This window comes from Ceratina calcarata, unplaced genomic scaffold, assembly GCF_001652005.2.
Source record: "Ceratina calcarata isolate Rehan_Ccalc_2016 unplaced genomic scaffold, ASM165200v1 scaffold151.2, whole genome shotgun sequence".
Classification (NCBI taxonomy): Eukaryota; Metazoa; Arthropoda; class Insecta; order Hymenoptera; family Apidae; genus Ceratina; species Ceratina calcarata.
The window spans coordinates 1,302,748-1,323,350 of NW_017136308.1; the positions used below are offsets into that span (position 1 = coordinate 1,302,748).

General features: G+C 40.0%; 3 protein-coding genes across 12 annotated transcripts; 2 read left to right on the forward strand and 1 right to left on the reverse strand.

Moving 5' to 3' along the window:
- On the forward strand, positions 1-2,348 carry LOC108632136 (PHD finger protein 10-like). 2 transcript variants are annotated; one of them, XM_018036493.2, is made up of 6 exons: positions 1-18; positions 105-378; positions 471-728; positions 1,093-1,422; positions 1,512-1,849; positions 1,933-2,348. In XM_018036493.2, the coding sequence occupies exons 2-6, from the start codon at positions 171-173 to the stop codon at positions 1,954-1,956; spliced, it is 1,158 nt and encodes a 385-aa protein (XP_017891982.1). In that variant the 5' UTR covers positions 1-18; positions 105-170; the 3' UTR covers positions 1,957-2,348. The 2 variants fall into 2 exon arrangements, with proteins under 2 accessions (XP_017891982.1, XP_017891981.1); XM_018036492.2 differs by having other exon boundaries at positions 1,512-2,348.
- A 326-nt stretch (positions 2,349-2,674) lies between these two features.
- LOC108632134 (uncharacterized) lies at positions 2,675-14,229 on the forward strand. 6 transcript variants are annotated; one of them, XM_018036483.2, is made up of 10 exons: positions 2,676-9,773; positions 9,866-10,075; positions 10,148-10,423; positions 10,998-11,327; positions 11,417-11,927; positions 11,999-12,180; positions 12,249-12,396; positions 12,466-12,672; positions 13,068-13,183; positions 13,420-14,229. In XM_018036483.2, the coding sequence occupies exons 1-10, from the start codon at positions 2,969-2,971 to the stop codon at positions 13,533-13,535; spliced, it is 8,901 nt and encodes a 2,966-aa protein (XP_017891972.1). In that variant the 5' UTR covers positions 2,676-2,968; the 3' UTR covers positions 13,536-14,229. The 6 variants fall into 6 exon arrangements, with proteins under 6 accessions (XP_017891976.1, XP_017891972.1, XP_026675298.1 ...); XM_026819497.1 differs by having other exon boundaries at positions 12,011-12,180; XM_018036482.2 differs by having other exon boundaries at positions 2,676-5,303; positions 5,367-9,773; positions 9,866-10,423.
- Positions 14,215-20,183, reverse strand: LOC108632135 (diphthine--ammonia ligase). 4 transcript variants are annotated; one of them, XM_026819501.1, is made up of 14 exons: positions 19,950-20,170; positions 18,864-19,070; positions 18,605-18,789; positions 18,451-18,524; positions 18,160-18,340; positions 17,897-17,988; positions 17,735-17,825; positions 17,664-17,667; positions 17,493-17,591; positions 17,240-17,407; positions 16,822-17,123; positions 16,137-16,464; positions 15,945-16,046; positions 14,215-15,869 (listed from the first exon to the last, which is right to left on the reverse strand). In XM_026819501.1, exons 2-14 carry the CDS (start codon positions 18,976-18,978, stop codon positions 15,565-15,567), a joined length of 2,046 nt encoding a protein of 681 aa, XP_026675302.1. In that variant the 5' UTR covers positions 18,979-19,070; positions 19,950-20,170; the 3' UTR covers positions 14,215-15,564. The 4 variants fall into 4 exon arrangements, with proteins under 4 accessions (XP_026675302.1, XP_026675301.1, XP_026675300.1 ...); XM_026819500.1 differs by having other exon boundaries at positions 17,493-17,667; positions 20,099-20,183; XM_026819499.1 differs by having other exon boundaries at positions 17,493-17,667.
- Positions 20,184-20,603: the final 420 nt, after the last annotated feature.

Below are 20,603 nucleotides of genomic sequence, written 5' to 3' on the forward strand. Positions count from 1 at the left end.
GAGAAATCCTACGTTCTGGTATTCCTGCATATAACCGCATATTTAGATTATAAATACATCTTGTCCCAAAGGAACTTTTTCAAATAAGAATTTTTATACATTAGATTAGGGCGAGAATTTAAACGATGCTCCATCCGCGATAGAGGCATCGGAACCCAGTTCCGAAATATATGAACTCGAATCGGCTGTTAAGTTTCTTCAAGAATCATGGATTCTCCCTTGGTATTATCTCCAAAGATGGTAGAAAGCGTCGTAGACGGAGCAGATGGGCCAGCTCTGTTCGTACCCGAAGACAGGAGTCCAGGAAGAACGAGAGACCTAAGAGGGCTTGTAGAAGTCAGAAGAGTTATGCGCCTCCTAAAAGAGGCAGAGGGCGAGGTTTGCATTTTTCGTAAAGTAAAACATTTATACCACTTTCTCTGAGTTTCTTTTTAATACATGTTTCTTTTTAACATTTGTTCGCTCATTAGGTGGAGGGAAAAGGAAACTGGACAACGCTGATTCTCAGCTATCGAAGAAAGCGAGGATAGAGCAAGACTTGAGTGCAATAGAAGCCTCGACTACGGCTGTAATTACGCTAGATGATCCCGGAATACATCAGGAACCTTTCGTGAAATCACCGGAGTTATACAAAGCTCTCAAGCAACCGGCGATGGATTCGAAAATTGCTAATTCTCCGGGTAAAGTCGATGAAACAATGACGAGAGGAAAGAACGATGGAGCACTGGGTACGAATTTAATTAATATTTTAGATTCCACTGGTATGCAAACTGAGATTAGTCGTCGCGCTCTGCCCGATTCAAACTTTTACCGGTCGTGGAATCAAAACATCGCGACAGTTGAAACGACCGAGCCGGCAAGAAACTCGGCACGGTTTTTCTATGTTCTCGCGGTGACTTTCTTGGAACCTCAATACAGTCACGAGACTATTTTCGTCTTTTTAATTTGAACCGGAGAGACGTTTAGGCAATTAACTTTTTCCTTTTTTAAACAATAACGTTTTCATCTTAAGGAATCTGATATGTTTGACGGTAAGACGGTTGGTTAGATTTTTAATTGCAATACATTGCATTTTATTAACGATTATTACAGCCTCTGAGACGATAGTGAACGAGGAGTCTCAAGAAAGTGTACTCAGCACGACGACTACAAAGTCAGAGAAAGTGAAAGTGAAAAATCGAAGGATGGAAATTAATTTTGATCCAGACGAAGGTCCATTTACCGTTGACAAGCTCGCTGAATACGAATGGCCACTGGATCACAAGGGTGAAACTTTCATGATACAGGAGCAAATATCTCAGTACCTTGGAGTGAAATCTTTCAAAAGGAAGTACCCATATCTGAAGAGAAGAGTAGTGGACATGGAGGAGAGAAATTATTTGAGAGAGAACGGACTGGTGAGCGAGGCGATGTGCGAAATGGGTAAGTCGCCAATCGTAAAACGTTATCTGTATTTACTTTGTATTACACGTCTCGTAATCTGTCGTACATAACTTTTAATGCGGTCGCAGGTTTAACAGCTATATGCAGTTCAGAAGCATTAGACGTAATGTGCTGCGATTTTCCTCATCAATACGAGGAATGTCGGAAACACATGAGCGAGAAACGGGTGAAGGAACATTTCAAGAAACAGAAAGAGCTAACGGCGGCTGCGAACGCGGAGAAGAACAGGATCGACCTGGCAGAGATGGCTGTTCAGTCCGCGCTGTCTTGGAACATCAGTTTGAACAAAGCTCGGCGAGAGAGCAGGAAATGTAGCTTAGATATACAGACTTTCACGATACACGTGCCAAAGAAACAGCAGAAAGTTGACGCGGAACGAAGGATCGGTCACTATCCCATTGCTCTGGTACGGGGTCAATACACGGATTATTACCGCAAATACACGCCAGCGGAATTACGATATTATCCTCTACTCACCGTCCTTTACAGTTCGATGAGACCGAACGAGCGTAAATCCGACGGCCAGTCGGAGGGATCTCAGAGCGACAGTGACAGCGATTCGTCGTCGGACGATTCCAGGTTCATTCCCTTTTAGTTAACGTTCTGTTCGATAGATTTAGCAAACAGATAGTTGCGTACTTTTGATATAGTTCATCTTCTAGCGAGGGAACGCAGGATACCGAAGGTTCTCAGTCGACGATGTGAATATGGAAATTGTTGTAATAATTTAAACGATGAACAAAATCATTTCGACCATTTCTTTTTTACGAGACGAGAAAATGTAGTTCTGTAAATAGTTGACAACGTAAAAACTGTGTCGTTAGGCTTTACTCGTGTCTGATTTCACATATAGATAAAAATGTACTGAAATTATGTAAGCATCGAAAAAATAAGTTGGCTTCTTACTCGTTTTGAATTTTTTCTCCCTAGGGAGGACTAACACATGCACATAGCTGGCTCAGTTTCGTTGTTACTGGCTGTATACGCGATGGCAACGAGCAGGGACGTCAGAATTTCAGAATGTAGGATTTCTCCTGTTCCCGAGTTGTCCTCCACTACTTTTTTTTGTCCCCGCTTACGTTACCCATAATCATTGGGGACATGTCTAATAATGCCCAAATGAAACCTAAGTTTCATTATTCCTCAATGGGCGGCGCTATGCGCGCTATAATCGAAATTCCTCGAAACTTACAACACTGCTCGCAGTCGCAATGCAGTCGCAATCGTCGCAATGTGCCGTTGAGCAGCCATCATTGAGTATTTTAAAAATTGGAAACAATCAATGAGATTGTGGATTATGTACGCGGGCCAGTAAGTGAAAACAAATAGACCTCAATGCCGCGGTACGTAAAATCGTTTAGGTACGATGATATCGTGCCAACGGTTCGAGAACCAGAGTGCTGGACGTTGTAGAGAATAAGGATCCCGTCCGCGTCGCCGTGCTTCATGTTTCTAGAGACAACATCGGCGTGGCAGCTGGGCAGCGACCGCGGGTTTAATACACCTTGCGTTGAACATCAAAACAATGCCCGTGAGTCCTAAGATGGGCCTATTTGGCTCGAAGGACGAAACGAAGAAAGAAACTAAAGAAGGTTCACCTAACCGTTCTATTCCTTACTGCATCGATAGCGATTCCGAAACCTATGACACCGAAGTTCTAAGCATCATGGATATTAATGATATAATTGGTGTTCATTCGGAACGTCTGGAACCTCTTGGTGACTCCACTTTGGAGAGCGAGATTGCTGCTCTTTCCCAGATGATTACAGAAACGAAAACGGATTCGTGCCAGAAAACAATGGAGAAACAAGTGGATATGCAAAATACAAATGTAGTTAAGAGTAAAGGATCTAGTTTAACGAGTGATGTCGAACTGTCGACTAAAGAAAACTCTCAACTTAGTAATAAGAATAGTTTAGGAAAAGGATTGCAGTTGAATGTACAAGAAAAGGACACGAGGGACACTTGTGAACTGAGTGTAATGAAAAAGTGTGGCTCGTCGAGTGACTCGAAGTCTGTATTCACTAACGACAATGTAAATAGATCTAATGTAATTAAACAAGAGAACGTTAATGTTAAAACAACCGTTGTGAATAGTGAAGTAACTGTAATAAGAAAAGAAAACAGTATTTGTGGAAGTTTGCAATTAATCGGCGAGGCTTATAGTTCAGAGGATTCCCAGGAATCGAGTTATAACGACGAACAAGAATTAAGCTTAACGACTACTTCTAATGAAATCTCTTTAATGTCTTCTGGAAGTAAAAGTAGTAACGAAATTCTGTCGCGAGAAGACGTAACTAACGTTCCAGGAAAAGAAGATACCTTAACTGCTGATAGGATTCCTGTAGAAAAAGATGTTCGCTCTGAGACAGTGGAAAATAAAGAATTAACCAATATACAAGTAGATTCATCTGACAATTGTACAGCAGCTAACTATGAAGAAGAATCATCTGTAATTTCGGAAGATGCAAAGGATGTTCCCAAGGAATGTGAAGTAAATACTCCTATTAATGATATTCTGCAGTGTGAGAAAGAAACTATTACTGTAACTACCTCTGACACAAATGTCGAAGGGGGAATATTGGAAGAAAAGAAAATTGACACTGAAGTGATAAAAGAAACTGTGGTGATGAAACAGTCTGAGATGGAAGTAGATGAAAATGCTGAATCTGTGACTGAAACTTGCATCACTGAGGATGAACCTAAAATAGAACCTTTCCTTATTGAAGGAAATCAATCTAATAAACGAGTTATTGAAGAAGACAGAGTCAAGGTAGAAGTTACAGGAGAAAATGCAATAAATGATGAAGAGCAAAGAGGGACGATACTTGTAGAGCAAGTAAAAGAAAAAGAACAAATCGAAGAGAAGAAAACAGTCGAAAAGCAGGCAGATGGAGAAGTAAGTGAAGAACAAGAAGAAGACGAGGAGGTAACTGAAAAACAAATAAATGAAGCAGAGGAGATAGTTGAAAATCAGATAGAAAAAGAACAAACAATTGAAAAGTACGAGGGGATAGCTGAGAATCAAACAGAAGAAGGGCAAATGGTGGTAAGCCAATCAGAAAATGAGGAAACAGTCGAAAAGCAAATAGCAGGAGAAGAAATGAGGCAGTCGGAAACAGATGACACAGTTGTAAAACAAACGAAAGAGGAAAAGGCGATAATTGAGAAGCAAATGGAAGAAGAGGAAATAGTTCTAAAACAAACGGAACAAGTGGATACAGTTGAAAAACAGGCAGAAGAGGCAGGAATAATTATGAAGCAGACAGAGCACGTAGACATAGTTCAGAAGTCGGGAGAAGAGGAGAGAACAGTTATCAGGCAAGAGGAATTTCACAGACTAGAAGGAAAAGAAATAATCGAAAAACAAGCAAAGGAAGGAAATGAAGTAGTAGAAAAGGAAAGTGATAGTAGAGAAATAGTTGTAAGACAGGAGGAAGAGGAGGTAGTTACGAAACAAACAGATGAACTGGAAACAAGTATAAAACAAATGGAGAAACAGGAAATAGTTGAAAGACAATCAGAAGAAGACACAACAGCTGAAAGGCCAGTGGATGAAGGGCAAATAGGAGAATCAGAAGAAGAGGCAGCAGCTGGAAAACCAGCGGAGGAAGTTGAAATAGTTGAAAGACAAGGAGAAAAAGAGAAAACAGAGGAAATGCAGACGGAAGGGGAGAAAGTAATCGAAATGGAGATTGGGGATGGGAAGGAAACAGTTAAAACAGAAACACAAGAGGCTAAAACGGAAACGCAAGTAGAGGAAGAAAATAGGATTGAAAAACAAGCAGAGGAGAAGGATGTTAAAATAGAATCTAATTCTAAATTCTTCGTAGAGGAGGAACGATCAACGGAAGTGGAAGGTAAAGTTAATGAACTAGAAAATAATGAAAGCGTTTTTAATCTTGACGAAAGAAATTTTTCAGAACAAACTAAACAGAACGTAGTGGAATTAAATGTGAAAGCAGAGAAAAATATGTTCGCTACTAACAAAAAAAGTACAATTTCTGATATAAACTTCAGCCACGAAGATGCATTTTCACCTTTAGAGTGCTCGGATATCATCGTAGCCGAAGAAGATTCGAAGGAGGATCATATGGAAGAGGAAATGACTTTGACCTTGGAGCCTGACGAGGTCGAGTCCGAGGATATGATGCGAAATGAAAAGAATACTGAAACCGCTACGGAAATTGTCGAAGCAAATCAAGGAAATTCCACTGTAGAAATGGACGTCGATATTGAAGATTCATTCAAATCAATAACTGATGTTGAGGAATCTGTAAAAGCCGATGATGTCGAAGAGCAAAATCTGGGCAGGAGTGTAGAATTGCCGGATAACCAAGAATTGAGAGCAAATGACACGAGAAGAGAGACTAATAAAGATAATTTAGGAAATGTCGATGACGTGAAAGAGGTATTCTCTGGAGAACAGTGCCAAAATACGCAGAACATCGTTATAAGTACCCTAGACGATGTGAAAACCTCGACTGATTTCAAAAATATTTTAAGCACAGAGAAGGGCGTAGCCCACGAAATAAATGCATTTCAGCAATCTGGGGACTTGCCCGAGGCGGAGACTGAAGTCGAAGAATTTACAGAAAAACTACCCCAAGAGGATGTTTTAAGTAAAGAGACGGAGGACACTATGCCAACACAGAACGTGGACTCCCTGGAAGGATTGTTAGATCTGGACTTGATACAGGAAGAAGAAGAATCGTTATCGAAAGCAACGAAATCTGAAGACGGACTTCAAGAGACAGAACAGCTATCCAAAGTGGAAGATATGAGTCTTTTATTGGAACAATCGAAACACACTCCTGACATAGCACAGGCTTCTAATCACGTAACATACACGATCAGTAGTTGTTCTACGAACAGAGATACTGTACCGTTGGAAGACGATACAGCAAAACCAGTTAAAGAAATCGAGGAAGATAAAAACGACGAAGCAGCAATTGACGATATACTGAGAGTAGGAGAAAGTATAGTTCCTGAATCTGAAGACAAGGTTGAGATAAGAGATGTTACCGAATTGTCGGAAAATGAACTGGACATGGACGTCGATGAAGCTCCACTGCAATCATTGGCAGATCTCGAAGAGACTGAAACCAAACTCGAACTGACCTCAGATATTTTATTGGAGAACGTAGATCAGGGTGATAATTTAAACGATGCTCCATCCGCGTTAGAGGCATCGGAACCCAGTTCCGAAATATCTGAACTCGAATCGGCCGTTAAGTTTCTTCAAGAATCCGAGGAACAAGCCATGGATTCTCCCTTGATATTATCTCCAAAGATGGTAGAAAGCGTCGTAGACGGAGCAGATGGGCCAGCTCTGTTCGTACCTGACGAAGACATGTGCCGAAATTCGGACGAACTGGATCCAGAATTGCAAAGCATCGCGACGGACTCGATAGCAATTTCCGAGGCGGAGATCATCTCGGAAGCTGCAAAACTAGAAAGCGAGAGAAAGCTCGCCGAACAAATTAAAATAGACGCGATGCAGGATAAATTTGAGACGAATAAAGAGGCGAACGATACTGCTGAAAGTCTAGAAAGTAAGTTCGGGACAGAGTCTTTGGAGAGCGTTGACATACCACAGGCACCGAGTTTCAAGTCTGTAAAAGAAGATCCCGAGAGAATGATACCTTTACGTCAGACTGTTTTGAAGACAACTGAGTCCCTACCAAAAGTTTCGATCTTAGAGGAACGTCTGAGAGAGCCACCTAAAATAGAGATTCCGGCTACGGACATGACAAAAGTCTCCATATCTCCGACTACTTCCAAAGACAGTCTTCTAATTCAAAAGGATGCGAAACTGATGGCTTATCAACGGATGCTGGAGTCACCGAAAATGTCTGATAAATCGGAATCGAAGATAACAGAAACCCCGCGGAAAGACTCTGAGAAGCATGACTTCGAGAACGTCGGATCTCCGAGAATCATTTTAAAGATAGCGAAGTCTGCGATCACCGATTGTGGTGAACCGAGATCCCCTAAGAGTCCAAAGATCAGGTCGGCGGCCAATTCGCCGAACCCTGAAGACAGTCCGGGTCAGAAATTGGGAAAGATAAAATTGAAGTTGTCCAAGGGTGGTCATCCTTCCATAATATCTAACGAGAACACCGAGGAAGTTGGCCAATGGTACTCGGAAGGCTCGTCGTCGCTGTCTCCCATCGGCATGAAGATAAAGTTCTCCAAAAGTGGAGACGCGTCTATAGTCTCTTCGGAGAAGCATGAATCAACCGACGATTTGAAGGAAAGTAAACACAAGTACGAAGAAATTAAGCGAACGGAATCACCGATCGGAATGAAAATCAAATTCTCAAAAAGCGGCGATGCTTCTATAGTGCAACCAGACAGTAAAGAGATTAAACATAAGGAAAAGCTGGACATGGTTCAGGGAAGTCCAAAGAGAACCGAATCTCCAATTGGCGTTAAGATGAAACTTTCAAGGACCGGTGTCGCTTCGATAATTCAAACAGATCTCCCAGAAGATTATAAAGATAACGCGCAAATAAAACCGAAGGAGAAGCTTGAGTCGTGTTACGATTCTCCCAAGAGAACAGATTCGCCGAAGAGAACTGATTCCCCGATAGGAATGAAGTTCAAGCTATCCAAAACCGGAGATGCATCGATCATTTCTCCTGATTTACCAGACGAGAACAAGGATGCGTGCAAGGCGAGAGACAAACTGGAATCGCCCACGGAAATTTCGAGGAGAACCGATTCCCCGAGCGGTATGAAAATCAAACTGGCTAAAACGAAGGGTGGTGCTTCTATAATACCCATGGAGAATTCCGAGGAGTCGAAAGACAAGTTAGAAGTTCCCGATGTCCCGAAGAGAACGGAATCCCCGCTTGGGGTGAAAATTAAATTCTCCAAGACCGGGGACGCATCTATCGTTCACTCGGAGCTATTAGACGAGATTAAAGAAAAGGTAGACGTCGCTCAAGATTCAAGAACATTGGAAACACCGGGTGGAGTGAAGATAAGAGTTACGAAGTTGAACGAAGTGCAGCACGGTGAGACGATCGGGCAAAGGGAGGAGGAAGAGTCAATGGAAACGGGGCAAGAAGCTCTGCCGAAAGTTGAATCGCCGTTAGGTATGAGGATCAAACTATCAAAATTTGGTGACGCGTCCATAGTCCCTTCGGAGAAGCAGGAACAATCGGAGGACAGCAAACTTCTTCAGGATACACCGAAGCGGACAGAATCTCCTTTCGGAATGAAGATCAAATTATCAAAAACTGGCGACGCTTCTATTGTACAGCCTGAATCGTCGGAAGACGCGAATAAAACTACAAGGATTACCGAGTCAGAACATTCTAAAAGTACCGATGCTTCTTCAGGCATGAAGATAAAACTGTTAAAAACCGGGGATGCTTCCATAGTGGACTCGGAAAAGAAGGACAGACAACAGAGACGCCGAGACACCGAATCGCCTTTGGAGATGAGGATCAAGCTATCGAAAACGGGTCACGCGACGATCGTCGCTTGTGACAATCAGTCGGAAACTGCATACAAGCCCAAGGAAATCGCGGATTCGAGATACAAGGATGCCGGACAAACAGGCCACAAGGAACCGGCGCTGAAGATTCTTAAAACTAGCCATTCGACCATTTTGCAAAGCAGTCGTTCGGAACTGACGATCGAACCGGTGCAATCGGGGAAGAAACCGGAGAACGTCCATGAAATACCGCCGAAACGCAAGGATATCACTATCTCGCCGATCGAACCGAAGAAGACGAAGCTCGAAGCGCAGTTCAATCAGATGCTGCCAGAAGTGACTATTCAACCTGTGACGTCCAGAGATCAGAAGCAGTTTCCTTTTGACCCGAAGATCAGTCTTCAACAGATGAACGTTATAAATCAAGAGATCAGTATTACCCAAGTGAGGCCGCAGAAGCTGAGCGACGCTAACATGAGCGAGAAACTGAAGCATATGTTGGCGAAGAACGCGACCGCTTCACCGCTCAATTCCGACTGCGAGATTATAGAGCATCGACCGGAATTGATAATAGTCAACGAGAACTCGAACTCTAGCCAGGATGTCATGATTATAGAAGAGGTATCTTCGAAAAGACTGCCAGAAGTTAAAGTGCCTAAGAGACGAGGCAGGCCCAGGAGAACCCCGTTACCACAGACAGTCGTGCATCGTCATCCGCAGTCACATTTGTTAATATCTAAGGATCCTTTAGCTGTAGACGATGCGCAACAAGTGGCACAGCCTCAGGTGCCGCGCTTCCCGGAGTCCAGGGAGAACGAGAGACCTAAGAGGACTTGTAGAAGTCAGAAGAGTTATGCGCCTCCTAAAAGAGGCAGAGGGCGAGGTTTGCATTTTTCGTAAAGTAAAACATTTATACCACTTTCTCTGAGTTTCTTTTTAATACATGTTTCTTTTTATCATTTGTTCGCTCATTAGGTCGAGGGAAAAGGAAACTGGACAACGCTGATTCTCAGCTATCGAAGAAAGCGAGGATAGAGCAAGACTTGAGTGCAATAGAAGCCTCGACTACGGCTGTAATTACGCTAGATGATCCCGGAATACACCAGGAACCTTTCGTGAAATCACCGGAGTTATACAAAGCGCTCAAGCAACCGGCGATGGATTCGAAAATTGCTAATTCTCCGGGTAAAGTCGATGAAACAATGACGAGAGGAAAGAACGATGGAGCACTGGGTACGAATTTAATTAATATTTTAGATTCCACTGGTATGCAAACTGAGATTAATAAGATTCCGGAGATACGACTGCCCAGGCCAGTATCAAATGAGATGAGAGACGGTGTTAAAAAATCGCCGGAGAAATCTGACATGCTGGTACCACCGGGTCATTCTAACTGGTTGACGCCAACTTCGAAACGAGTCGTAGAAGGTGTCACGAACGTTTCAACGGTTCAAGTGATTGACGAGGAAACGAGGATGAGCTCTGAGTCGGGCTCGAGGTCTCAAACGCCAGCCAGGAATATTTCTGCCCCAGGTACGAATCTTCGTGACTCGTTCAAATGGTTCACGTTTTCTATTATAACTTGACTAACAGCGATCGCGCTATCTTCTACCTCTATTAACATTTATCTTTGCGAGCAGCCTTATCTTTATGATGTAGTTCGTATGTGAATTATAGTACATGTATATTACATAAACCGTATATTTTATACGTAAGTTTCGTTGAAGCAAGATGTAATATGAGAGGAAGCTGTGTAGAAAGTATAGACATCATATGAATACACTAAATTAAAAGACAAATGTATTGGTAGACCTCCAAGCAAGGTGTCTATAAATAGACCTTTTCTTGTGTCCTAACATCTCTCAAGTACCTAAATCTGAAATAGATGTATTTAATTCAAGCAGGGAATCTTCTCTTACTTCAAATCATAATGGATGCTAGGCTGCACATAATTTTCAGATCGTAATGATAAGTGTTCTATTTTTAAATCGCGCACATTCTATCTTTTTATAACGTTTTCATCTTAAGGAATCTGATATGTTTGACGGTAAGACGGTTGGTTAGGTTTTAATTGCAATACATTGCATTTTATTAACGATTGTTGCAGCCTCTGAGACGATAGTGAACGAGGAGTCTCAAGGAAGTGTACTCAGCACGGCGACTACAGAGTCAGAGAAAGTGAAAGTGAAAAATCGAAGGATGGAAATTAATTTTGATCCAGACGAAGGTCCATTTACCGTTGACAAGATTGCTGAATATGAATGGCCACTGGATCGCAAGGGTGAAACTTTCATGATACAGGAGCAAATATCTCAATACCTTGGAGTGAAATCTTTCAAAAGGAAGTACCCAGATCTGAAGAGAAGAGTAGTGGACATGGAGGAGAGAAATTATTTGAGAGAGAACGGACTGGTGAGCGAGGCGATGTGCGACATGGGTAAGTCGCCGATCGTAAAACGTTATCTATATTTACTTTGTATTACACGTCTCGCAATCTGTCGTACATAATTTTTAATGCGGTCACAGGTTTAACAGCTATATGCAGTTCAGAAGTATTGGACGTAATGTGCAGCGATTTTCCTGATCAATACGAGGAATATCGGAAACACATGCGCGAGAAACAAGTGAAGGAACATTCCAAGAAACAGAAAGAGCTAACGGCGGCTGCGAACGCGGAGAAGAACAGGATCGACCTGGCAGAGATGGCTGTTCAGTCCGCGCTGTCTTGGAACATCAGTTTGAACAAAGCTCGGCGAGAGAGCAGGAAATGTAGCTTAGATTTACAGACTTTCACGATACACGTGCCAAAAAAACAGCAGAAAGTTGACGCGGAAAGAAGGATCGGTCACTATCCCGTTGCTCTTATACCGGGTCAATACACGGATTATTACCGTGAATACACGCCAGCAGAATTACGATATTATCCTTTAAACACCGTCCTTTACGGTCCGATGAGACCGAACGAGCGTAAATTCGATAGCCAGTCGGAGGGATCTCAGAGCGACAGCGACAGCGATTCGTCGTCGGACGATTCCAGGTTCGTTCCCTTTTAGTTAACGTTCTGTTCGATAAATTTAGCAAACGGATAGTTTCCTACTTTTGATATAGTTCATCTTCTAGCGAGGGAACGCAGGATACCGAAGGTTCTCAGTCGACGATGGATGATGTGGATATGGAAATAGCTCATCAGAAGGATGAGATAAAATTGAAATGTAAGATGTGTTTGAAGACTATAAATAAGCACAGTAAAAACGAAGTATTGATCCAATGCGGCACGTGTAATGGGCATGGTAATTATCTCTACATTACTTTTTCTTCAGAGTTTTATGCTGGCTAAATTAAAATGTTTCTATTATAGTCCATCCGTCATGTATAGACCTGACGCTGGACATGGTTCCACACATCCAGTCGTATGCGTGGCAGTGCACGGATTGTAAAACTTGTGCACAATGTCACGATCCTGCCGACGAGGACAAAATGCTCTTTTGCGACATGTGCGATAGAGGGTGAGGCTCTTAATTTCTCTTTTATAGATACATAAGAACAGACATTATGTGATATTTAAAATTTGTTAGATATCATATTTATTGTGTCGGACTCCGACGCGTACCACAAGGGAGGTGGCACTGCCAAGAATGCGCGGTTTGTGCAAATTGTGGCTCGAGAGAAGCTGGAGGCGTAAATTCCGACAGGAACAGTGTTGCTCAATGGCAGCACGAGTACAAGAAGGGGGATAAGAATACTCGTGTTTACGTTTCGACGTTGTGCGTTCCATGTTCCAAGTAAGTGCATTTCAGTTCATTTTTTCTTAATCATCCTGCGGTGTATTGTACGTGTGAAAACGCGACGAACACGTACTACGAGTTTTCACCTGGCTTCATTACTGCTTCACGATCTTTTCCTTAATCCACACCGAAACCCTTTTGTAAAAACATTGTTTAAATTAACATCTGTCGCTCGTAAGATTCTGACACTTCAGATTTTAATAAACTTAATACATAACAAATTGATTGATCGATTAACAACGTGTGGGAGTTAAGAAGATTTTCTGCAATGCCTTAAAGCATGATTAAATGGAGCGAAGAATGATCCAAGGTCCACGTATATCGGTTATACTAAATTTCGGCGTTCATTTTATCCGAGTTCACTAACACCGTGATATTTGTGCATTAACAAGGCTATGGCGAAAGGGTCGCTATTGCCCCCACTGCAGTCGCTGTCATACTGCCCCAAGACTCGACCTGGAAACGAATCTAGTACATTGCAGCGCATGTGACAAATATCTGCACTTAGGTACTGACACAAATTTCATATGATTCCACTACGTCATTGCATGCCATTCTCATTGCATTTGCATGTGTGGGTTTCATCAAATATTTGTTTTCGAAAACGAGTTTAAGCATATACCATAGGTATGAAAGATTTCAGGTCAGGAATCTTCTCCGATTGTTTTATACGTATACCAATATTACATATGTATATTCGTACCGAAAATATTGTTCCTTGATGCAAACGGTATTTATTTCCAGGTTGCGTGGAGACCAAGGGACTCTTGTTAGACAGGAAAAATTATCTATGTGACTTCTGTGCATCGAATCGCCAGCAGATAGTAAAACCGTTCGTATCGAAAACATTGAAGACGTAAACGATAATGCAAAGTGCATCAGATTTATAATCGGAGCTCGAAAACTGTATAAAAGATGCGAATCGTGTATGTAAACAATTTGTATCTGTACGTACAATAATTGTGGATTCCATCGTGATCATTAATGTGGTTCGTTTAGAATGATACGCGTTCCGTACGAATTCGAATGTATATAACTGTATGATTGACTCATTCAAAGCCGCATTATGAAATTTAGAATAAAAGGAGTCACCTTTGATGTTAGGTGAGAATTTTAAATATTCTATAAATTTCTATGTAATTATTCTTTTTCAAAATGAGCCGTCTTTTTTGTTAACATATCATCGCTGTAAAATGAACAAACTCTTTTTTTGGAAACACGAATTATGTTCATAATTTATCTATTTAAGAGAGAGAATTGTCAGTAAGAATTAATTATCGGAAGACTGCTTACTATATTTATATAAATTTTACGATAATCTCTAACATTTCCTTTAAATGTATGTACATATAAGGTGCTGTTTTTTTTAATAATTACATTCGTTATATAAATAAGTGAATTTTCAACAGTTAACTTAAATTTACAAGAGGACCCCTTAACAATTGTATAACCAGCGTCATAGATTTTTTAAAGATAACCGAAGGTTTGTAGTGCGGAGGCAAGGGAGGAATGTAATAAAATGTGAGGAACGAACAGTCGTTTCTTAAAAATATATATCACTTTCTTTATTTTTCTTTGCAATATAATCCTCGGAATAGTATTTTGTTGCGAGAGTCGTATGCCTTGTAAATATACTTTTTACATATTTATAGTAACGCAGCATTCACGTCATGAACAATATGCTTCCTATTCCTCGTATCAGAAATTTATCTTAACATCCACACATAAGTGATGACCAATTGCCATTTCATTTTTTTAGAAACTATAATTACATTTTATAATACATCGCACGGTATTGGGCTATTCGGTAATATATACAGTAAAACAAAGTAATGGTATTAAAATCGCTGAAACAATGACCAAATCGGAAAATATTTTGGCGTATCGTTGCACGAATCTTTATACCGTCGAAAATATTCTAATACATAGCGATATCGTCTCCTTTTTTTTGTACAGGAATGCATTTCTAAAGTATTAGATCAGTAAAAACTACCGAGGATTTTACACAGTATTCGTTTGCGAAGTAGATACCATTTATATATATATTTTTTTTGCAAAGCTACGTGTCTGCCGTTAGAATTGAAAGTTTTAAATGGTAGCGGAACAACATCGGCAGCATTTTAGAAGTGATAGAATCGTTGAGAGATGCGTGTTTTGAATTTCCGCACACCTTTCAATTTGTTTCTCTTTTCGTACGTAGGTATTCATTTAAAACTAATAATAGAAAGGGCAGAAACTAAGTTTTGTTCATATCCGATGTTAGAATTTACGGGTTTCCTTAATACGTCTGATATTCGTCTTGCGTTCACGGTTCGAACGCTACTATAAAAATGGCTGTGCACGCTTTGAGAAATTTTTTTTTTTTTCATAAAATCCACACACTTAACACTCCGCGCGTATCGTGAGATTGTGAAAAATAAAAAATAAGTAACTTGAGCAAAAAACGAGGCGTAGCATACAGTACACGTTACGAGGCGACAACGTGTTTTGCATTACGTATAGAACACTTATACTAACGAGACGAGAAATGATCGTTGATAATCACTAAAGTCCCGTTGACTAGCCGAATATAAATACACTGTTGACAGATAGTCACGTGAATTCTGAGCAAACCCAACAAGCGACCAGTAGAAAAGGTGAAAAATAACGTTTATATTCGATACCGCTAAACAATTATCCTTTAGAATATAGAAAGTTCCACAACTGTGGTAGAGTATATAATTTCCGCGTATGATCCGTACTGAAATCGATTCCGATCCTCGGCTCTCATATCCACTGGTTGTAATAATTTAAACGACGAACAAAATCATTTCGATCATTTCTTTTTTACGAAACGAGAAAATGTAGTTCTGTAAATAATTGACAACGTAAAAACTGTATCGTTAGGCTTTACTCGTGTCTGATGCCACATATAGATAAAAATGTACTGAAATTATGTAAGTGCGTTGCTGGTATAATGGTAGTGACTAAGTTCCGTGTAGAAAATTTCGAAATAACGTCCTGAACAAAATTCAGCCCCGGCGAACTGCCGACTTTGTAGAAGATGCGTAGATTGCACGTCGGATTCACGGTCTGGGATCCCTTCGTGAGCTTACACAGTACATATTCGAACGCCTCTGTCAGTTCGTCTACCGTTAATTCTGTAGAGGGCAAACTCGTTTCCGTGGCTAAATTACCAGTTGAATTCGATGAACCTAATCAGGATAGAATCTTTTTTTATCAGTTTACACGAACGGAGTGTGCGGTGATACTCAGACAAAGATATGTACCAGTGGACATGTAACACACAATCGCTGAAACGTTATTTTCATAATTCCACCTACGCCTTATCGCCACTTTGAAATTACCTACGCATTTACCAGTCTCTTCGTCTGTAATAAGATAATTTTTGAGAGAAAAAGAGATATATATATATAGAGTGTTGATCGATGAGAAAGCTTCAGTCTTCCCTTCATACTTACATTCGAACCTATTATTATCTCTATGAGCCCAAACACACCATTCGACCTGTGCTCCGCGTGGAAGATTGGGTACAACGATGTAATCCACGATGGCGTTATTCGTTCGCTTCTCCCATTCCTTTCGTGCGTCCGGTATATAACTAGAATGAGTCAAGAAACAAATACCTTGCACGATATCCCTGAGTTGCGTATTCGAGTCCATAGCTTTAACGATACGATCTATATGCCTCAACGTTAACCGACATTGCCTTTTAATATTTAAGTCCAGTATAGTCATACTACCAGGCACTAACGGTATTTGTCCAGCGACTGAGATAATATCACCCACCTGTATCGAATAAATTCATTTCGTTACAACTCTTCGTTTATCTCGCGTCAACCAAAAGTATCTCACACAACTTGGACACATCTATGTTTAGGAAAATACGATATTCCTTTCTTGAACGTGTACGTCAATCGTGTATATCAAAATAGATATTAGAATTATCAATGAATGTTTGATTTGATATTTCTTACTCATTCTAAGAAATGTTATTTTGTTTACCTCGCGTTTCATTCTGTAAACCAGATGTGTGTGCGTGCACGTATCGTGAATATACGAAATGCGCGCAAATAAGCTAGGTATCGTCTACGTATAGATAGAGAGGCGCGCATGCAAATTGGTTTGTAACGGTAGTAAACTCACACGAACGGCTTGAGAGTAAGGACCGATGTTTGCGGGTGCCCAGTGACTTATGCTCTGAACATGCATCGTGTGTCGTTTGTGAACTTTCTTATCACCGCAGTCTTGAGTTTCTTTATAGGCTATAGCATCAAGCACGACGTGTATATTTAACGGACACTCCACGCATACGCGGACAGGTGGGTTCGTCTTGCTCAAGCACGACATGTATGCCTCGTTTATAGACACGTAATTCGACATATCTTTTATGTATAACGTTACAGCGACGATGTCCGATATTTGTAAATTCTCCTTTTTGACTAGATCTGGATGAACGAAACGTATTTAGCGTCGGTCGACATCGAATTCGAGTTACGTCGATGTATCATATCAAGAAAAAAATTAACCAAAAGATGGTTTGAAAAACTTAAAGTTTACCTACTGCTTAATTTCTCCAATGCCTCTCGCATCGCAGATTTCGCGTCCGGATTCTTTCCAGCGATACCGCCAAACCAGAACCAGCCGGTTTGGTTTCTATTTACTACCGGTGCGTCTGGGTAGTCCTCTTCTTCGTATAAAATTTCCATTGGACTCGGTGGATTGAATTGACCTGCGTAATTTTACGTTTCGTTCATTTCACCTGGATACGCGACAACGAGATTTAATACAGATTTCGTTTGGAGAGAAATCAATACCAGAATTCGAAGACTTTAGATTACTGCCTGTACAATCATGTTCGTCGTTTTCATCCTCAGATAAATTGCAACCGTCGTGCAATTCTGGGCCAATTATCTCTGCAATGTAATCGGATGGGGTTTTAATAGGAACATTTTTTAATCTTTCTTGTAACGTTAATCCTTCAATACCATCCTAAAAATAATTGGAATTTTTTATTATCGGATCACTCAAACCCATTCTTAGTTTGTTCTTTGCTCACATTTTTGTCTTGAACGTGAATTTTTTTAAAATTCAAATAACCAACAGGCGCTATGTTATCGTTTGAATGGATTACACTTTCATATTCGTCTCTGAAATAAGTAAAAAAACATATGTACCGAGTTTCACTTTACGTTTATATAACACAAATTAAGCAACTCACATTATAATACTTTTACTAAACAATGGACAATCTAACGTAAAAGTTTCGTATTCTCCACCTTCTCCGCATATATTAACACCGTACTTTTCTTTCTACGAACAAGTATTCACCCATTAATATAAAGCACGTTTGTTTACAATTTAAACACGTTCATTTCATATATAATTGTTAAAGAACTATTTAGAGTTGGAGCACTTCCAACGTGAGATAACATCGAACGAAAGTCTTTTGTATTTACTTAATCATTAAGACGTTTTACTCACTATTTTGGCAAGGTGGGATTGCATTTCGGAAAGTGATTTCCCCAAATGCCTAGGTTCAAGGCCTAACGCTGCAACCTTAATTATAACTGCGTTCACAGAACTCGCTATCATTTCCTTGAACAGTACGTCCTGATCTCTCCTCCATAGATACGACAGAGAAATGAGACCTAAACGACTACACCTGGAAATAGACTTTGGCTATTAGATGTTTTTCCATTCGAATGAACGAAGTCTAGGTTCTACAATCAATCGATTCGTTAAATACTTAAAAATTTGCCATTAAATAATTACACATTTTCCACACGGATTCGTTGATAATCGCTCAGAATGGCTCCCGATGAAACAGCTTCCACGTTCTCTTTCTCCTACAAATTCGAGATTGGATCTATGAATAATTGAAATGTATTGAACGGAAACGATGTCGAACACATCTCTTGTAAGTTACCTTCACTTTACTCAACAATCTGAAAAGGTCTTCGACCTCGTCGTTCTGTGTTGGATAATAATATTTCTCTTGCATTTTCGATCTACCGAACGTTGGCTCGCGATACATTGGTAAGCCTATAGCTTCGGCAATATATTCGACACCTTGGTATCCAACAGTTTGAAACATAAATGAGTCTAGTTCATCTATAAGTTATGTGTTTCATCAGTTATTACCTAATATTTAAATAGACTGATCTGCTTTGTTGTCTGGTATTTACCCTTTCCAACTGGATACAAATTAGCTAGTGCCACGATATCATGGCCAGCAGCTATACATTGCATCATATTAAAGCAAGAATCTTTACCACCACTGACTAGTGCGACAACCCTCATTTTTCGTATTTTACTCCCTGAACCTCTCTCAAAGAATTGATCAAGAGTTTAGAGATATAAGTAGATCTTGATATATTATTTCAGATAATCATCTGTAATGAAACAATGAAGAATCTTAGTGATCATTCCATTATTGCACCGATAAATCGTTCTGATCTATGTTTATCATGACAAAATAAAATACAATTGAAGCCTGTATCGTATATGCCATACGTAAGTGTCTCTGTGTGTATGTGGATGCATAAACAAGTCATGTGACTATATATATATATATATATAAAAATACAGATAATATATAAATGCAGATAAAATATGTAGCTTAATTATGGAAGCACTTAGAATGAAACGTGATTTTATTTACGACATTCGTATCAGAACAACGGGGCACGATAAGTACAGACTAGTGAACTTTCTATCACAGATAAGGGAGTATATGAAATAAGAATAACATAATTATTAGATCTTACAGACATATTTAACATTACATATATGCATACGTCTGCTGCAAATATATATTAAGCCAAAATTAAATTTACAAAGTACACATACACGCAGACGTGTTTCTTGACCAGTCTAATGTATAAATAATACACTTCGAGCATTGCCATTTCTTAGTAAATAGTTAAGAATATAAGAAGAAACCATCTTTATCCTTCTAAAACTCCTGCATGCTCTCAAGAAAATAACTTCGCGAGATGTTTCTTCGAATGAGAATTGACGAGCCGAATACTCAAAAAGGACACAGAACATTGAATTTAATTTATTATTACATGCAACAATTGGCTGGTGAACAAAAATTAATCACTGTACTATTCTAAACAGTAAACGTCACATAATCCATGAAAATCTCGATGAAGTTGTAAACTCCTCTTAGAAATGGTACAGAGAACGATGGGGTACGATAGAAAATCTGATTTTAAAGAGGAATAAGAAAAAGATCAACGATTATGAAGGAAAAAAAGAATACCTACGGAGATTTTTTGGTTATTGCCGATCTCGGCTGAACGGGAGATATTACGGAATGACGCCCAGCAATGAATTGCACAGGGAACACGAACGATAATTTCGAACTTATGTATGCTAAAATAAACTCTAAATTCTCAACAAATGTAATATTTACATTAAATAGGCGACGAAAGTTCCTTACACGGCAAAGTCTATCAGAGACTGCGATTCCTTGATAGTGGCGCCGCTAGACGATAGGACTTTCAACAGAAAGCATTGTATTAAGGTTATGAGTTATTTTCATTTTATTATTGTTCAAGACGATTTTACGGTAATTTCTTTCTTTGATTCAATCCTTACCGTGGATCCTGCTTGTTCCCAACGCGATGTATCATTCGTGTATTTGCGAATTTATTGAAAAAACAGGTGTCGCCCGCGAGAGATTCTCAAGTGTAATTCGTGCGGCTATACCTCGTGACATCATCAATGTACAAAATATATATTTGTGTCTTGCTATTTCAATCTGCTTCTACGTTATAATGTACCAATTGTGTTATATAGCTTGAGTCAAATTATAATAACAATTTCTCCCTTCCAGAACTTCTACTTGTTTAAATTCTCTTATTAATCTTCCATAAGTATCGAGAAATAATGTGATCTGTTGCAGGGATGAAACACAT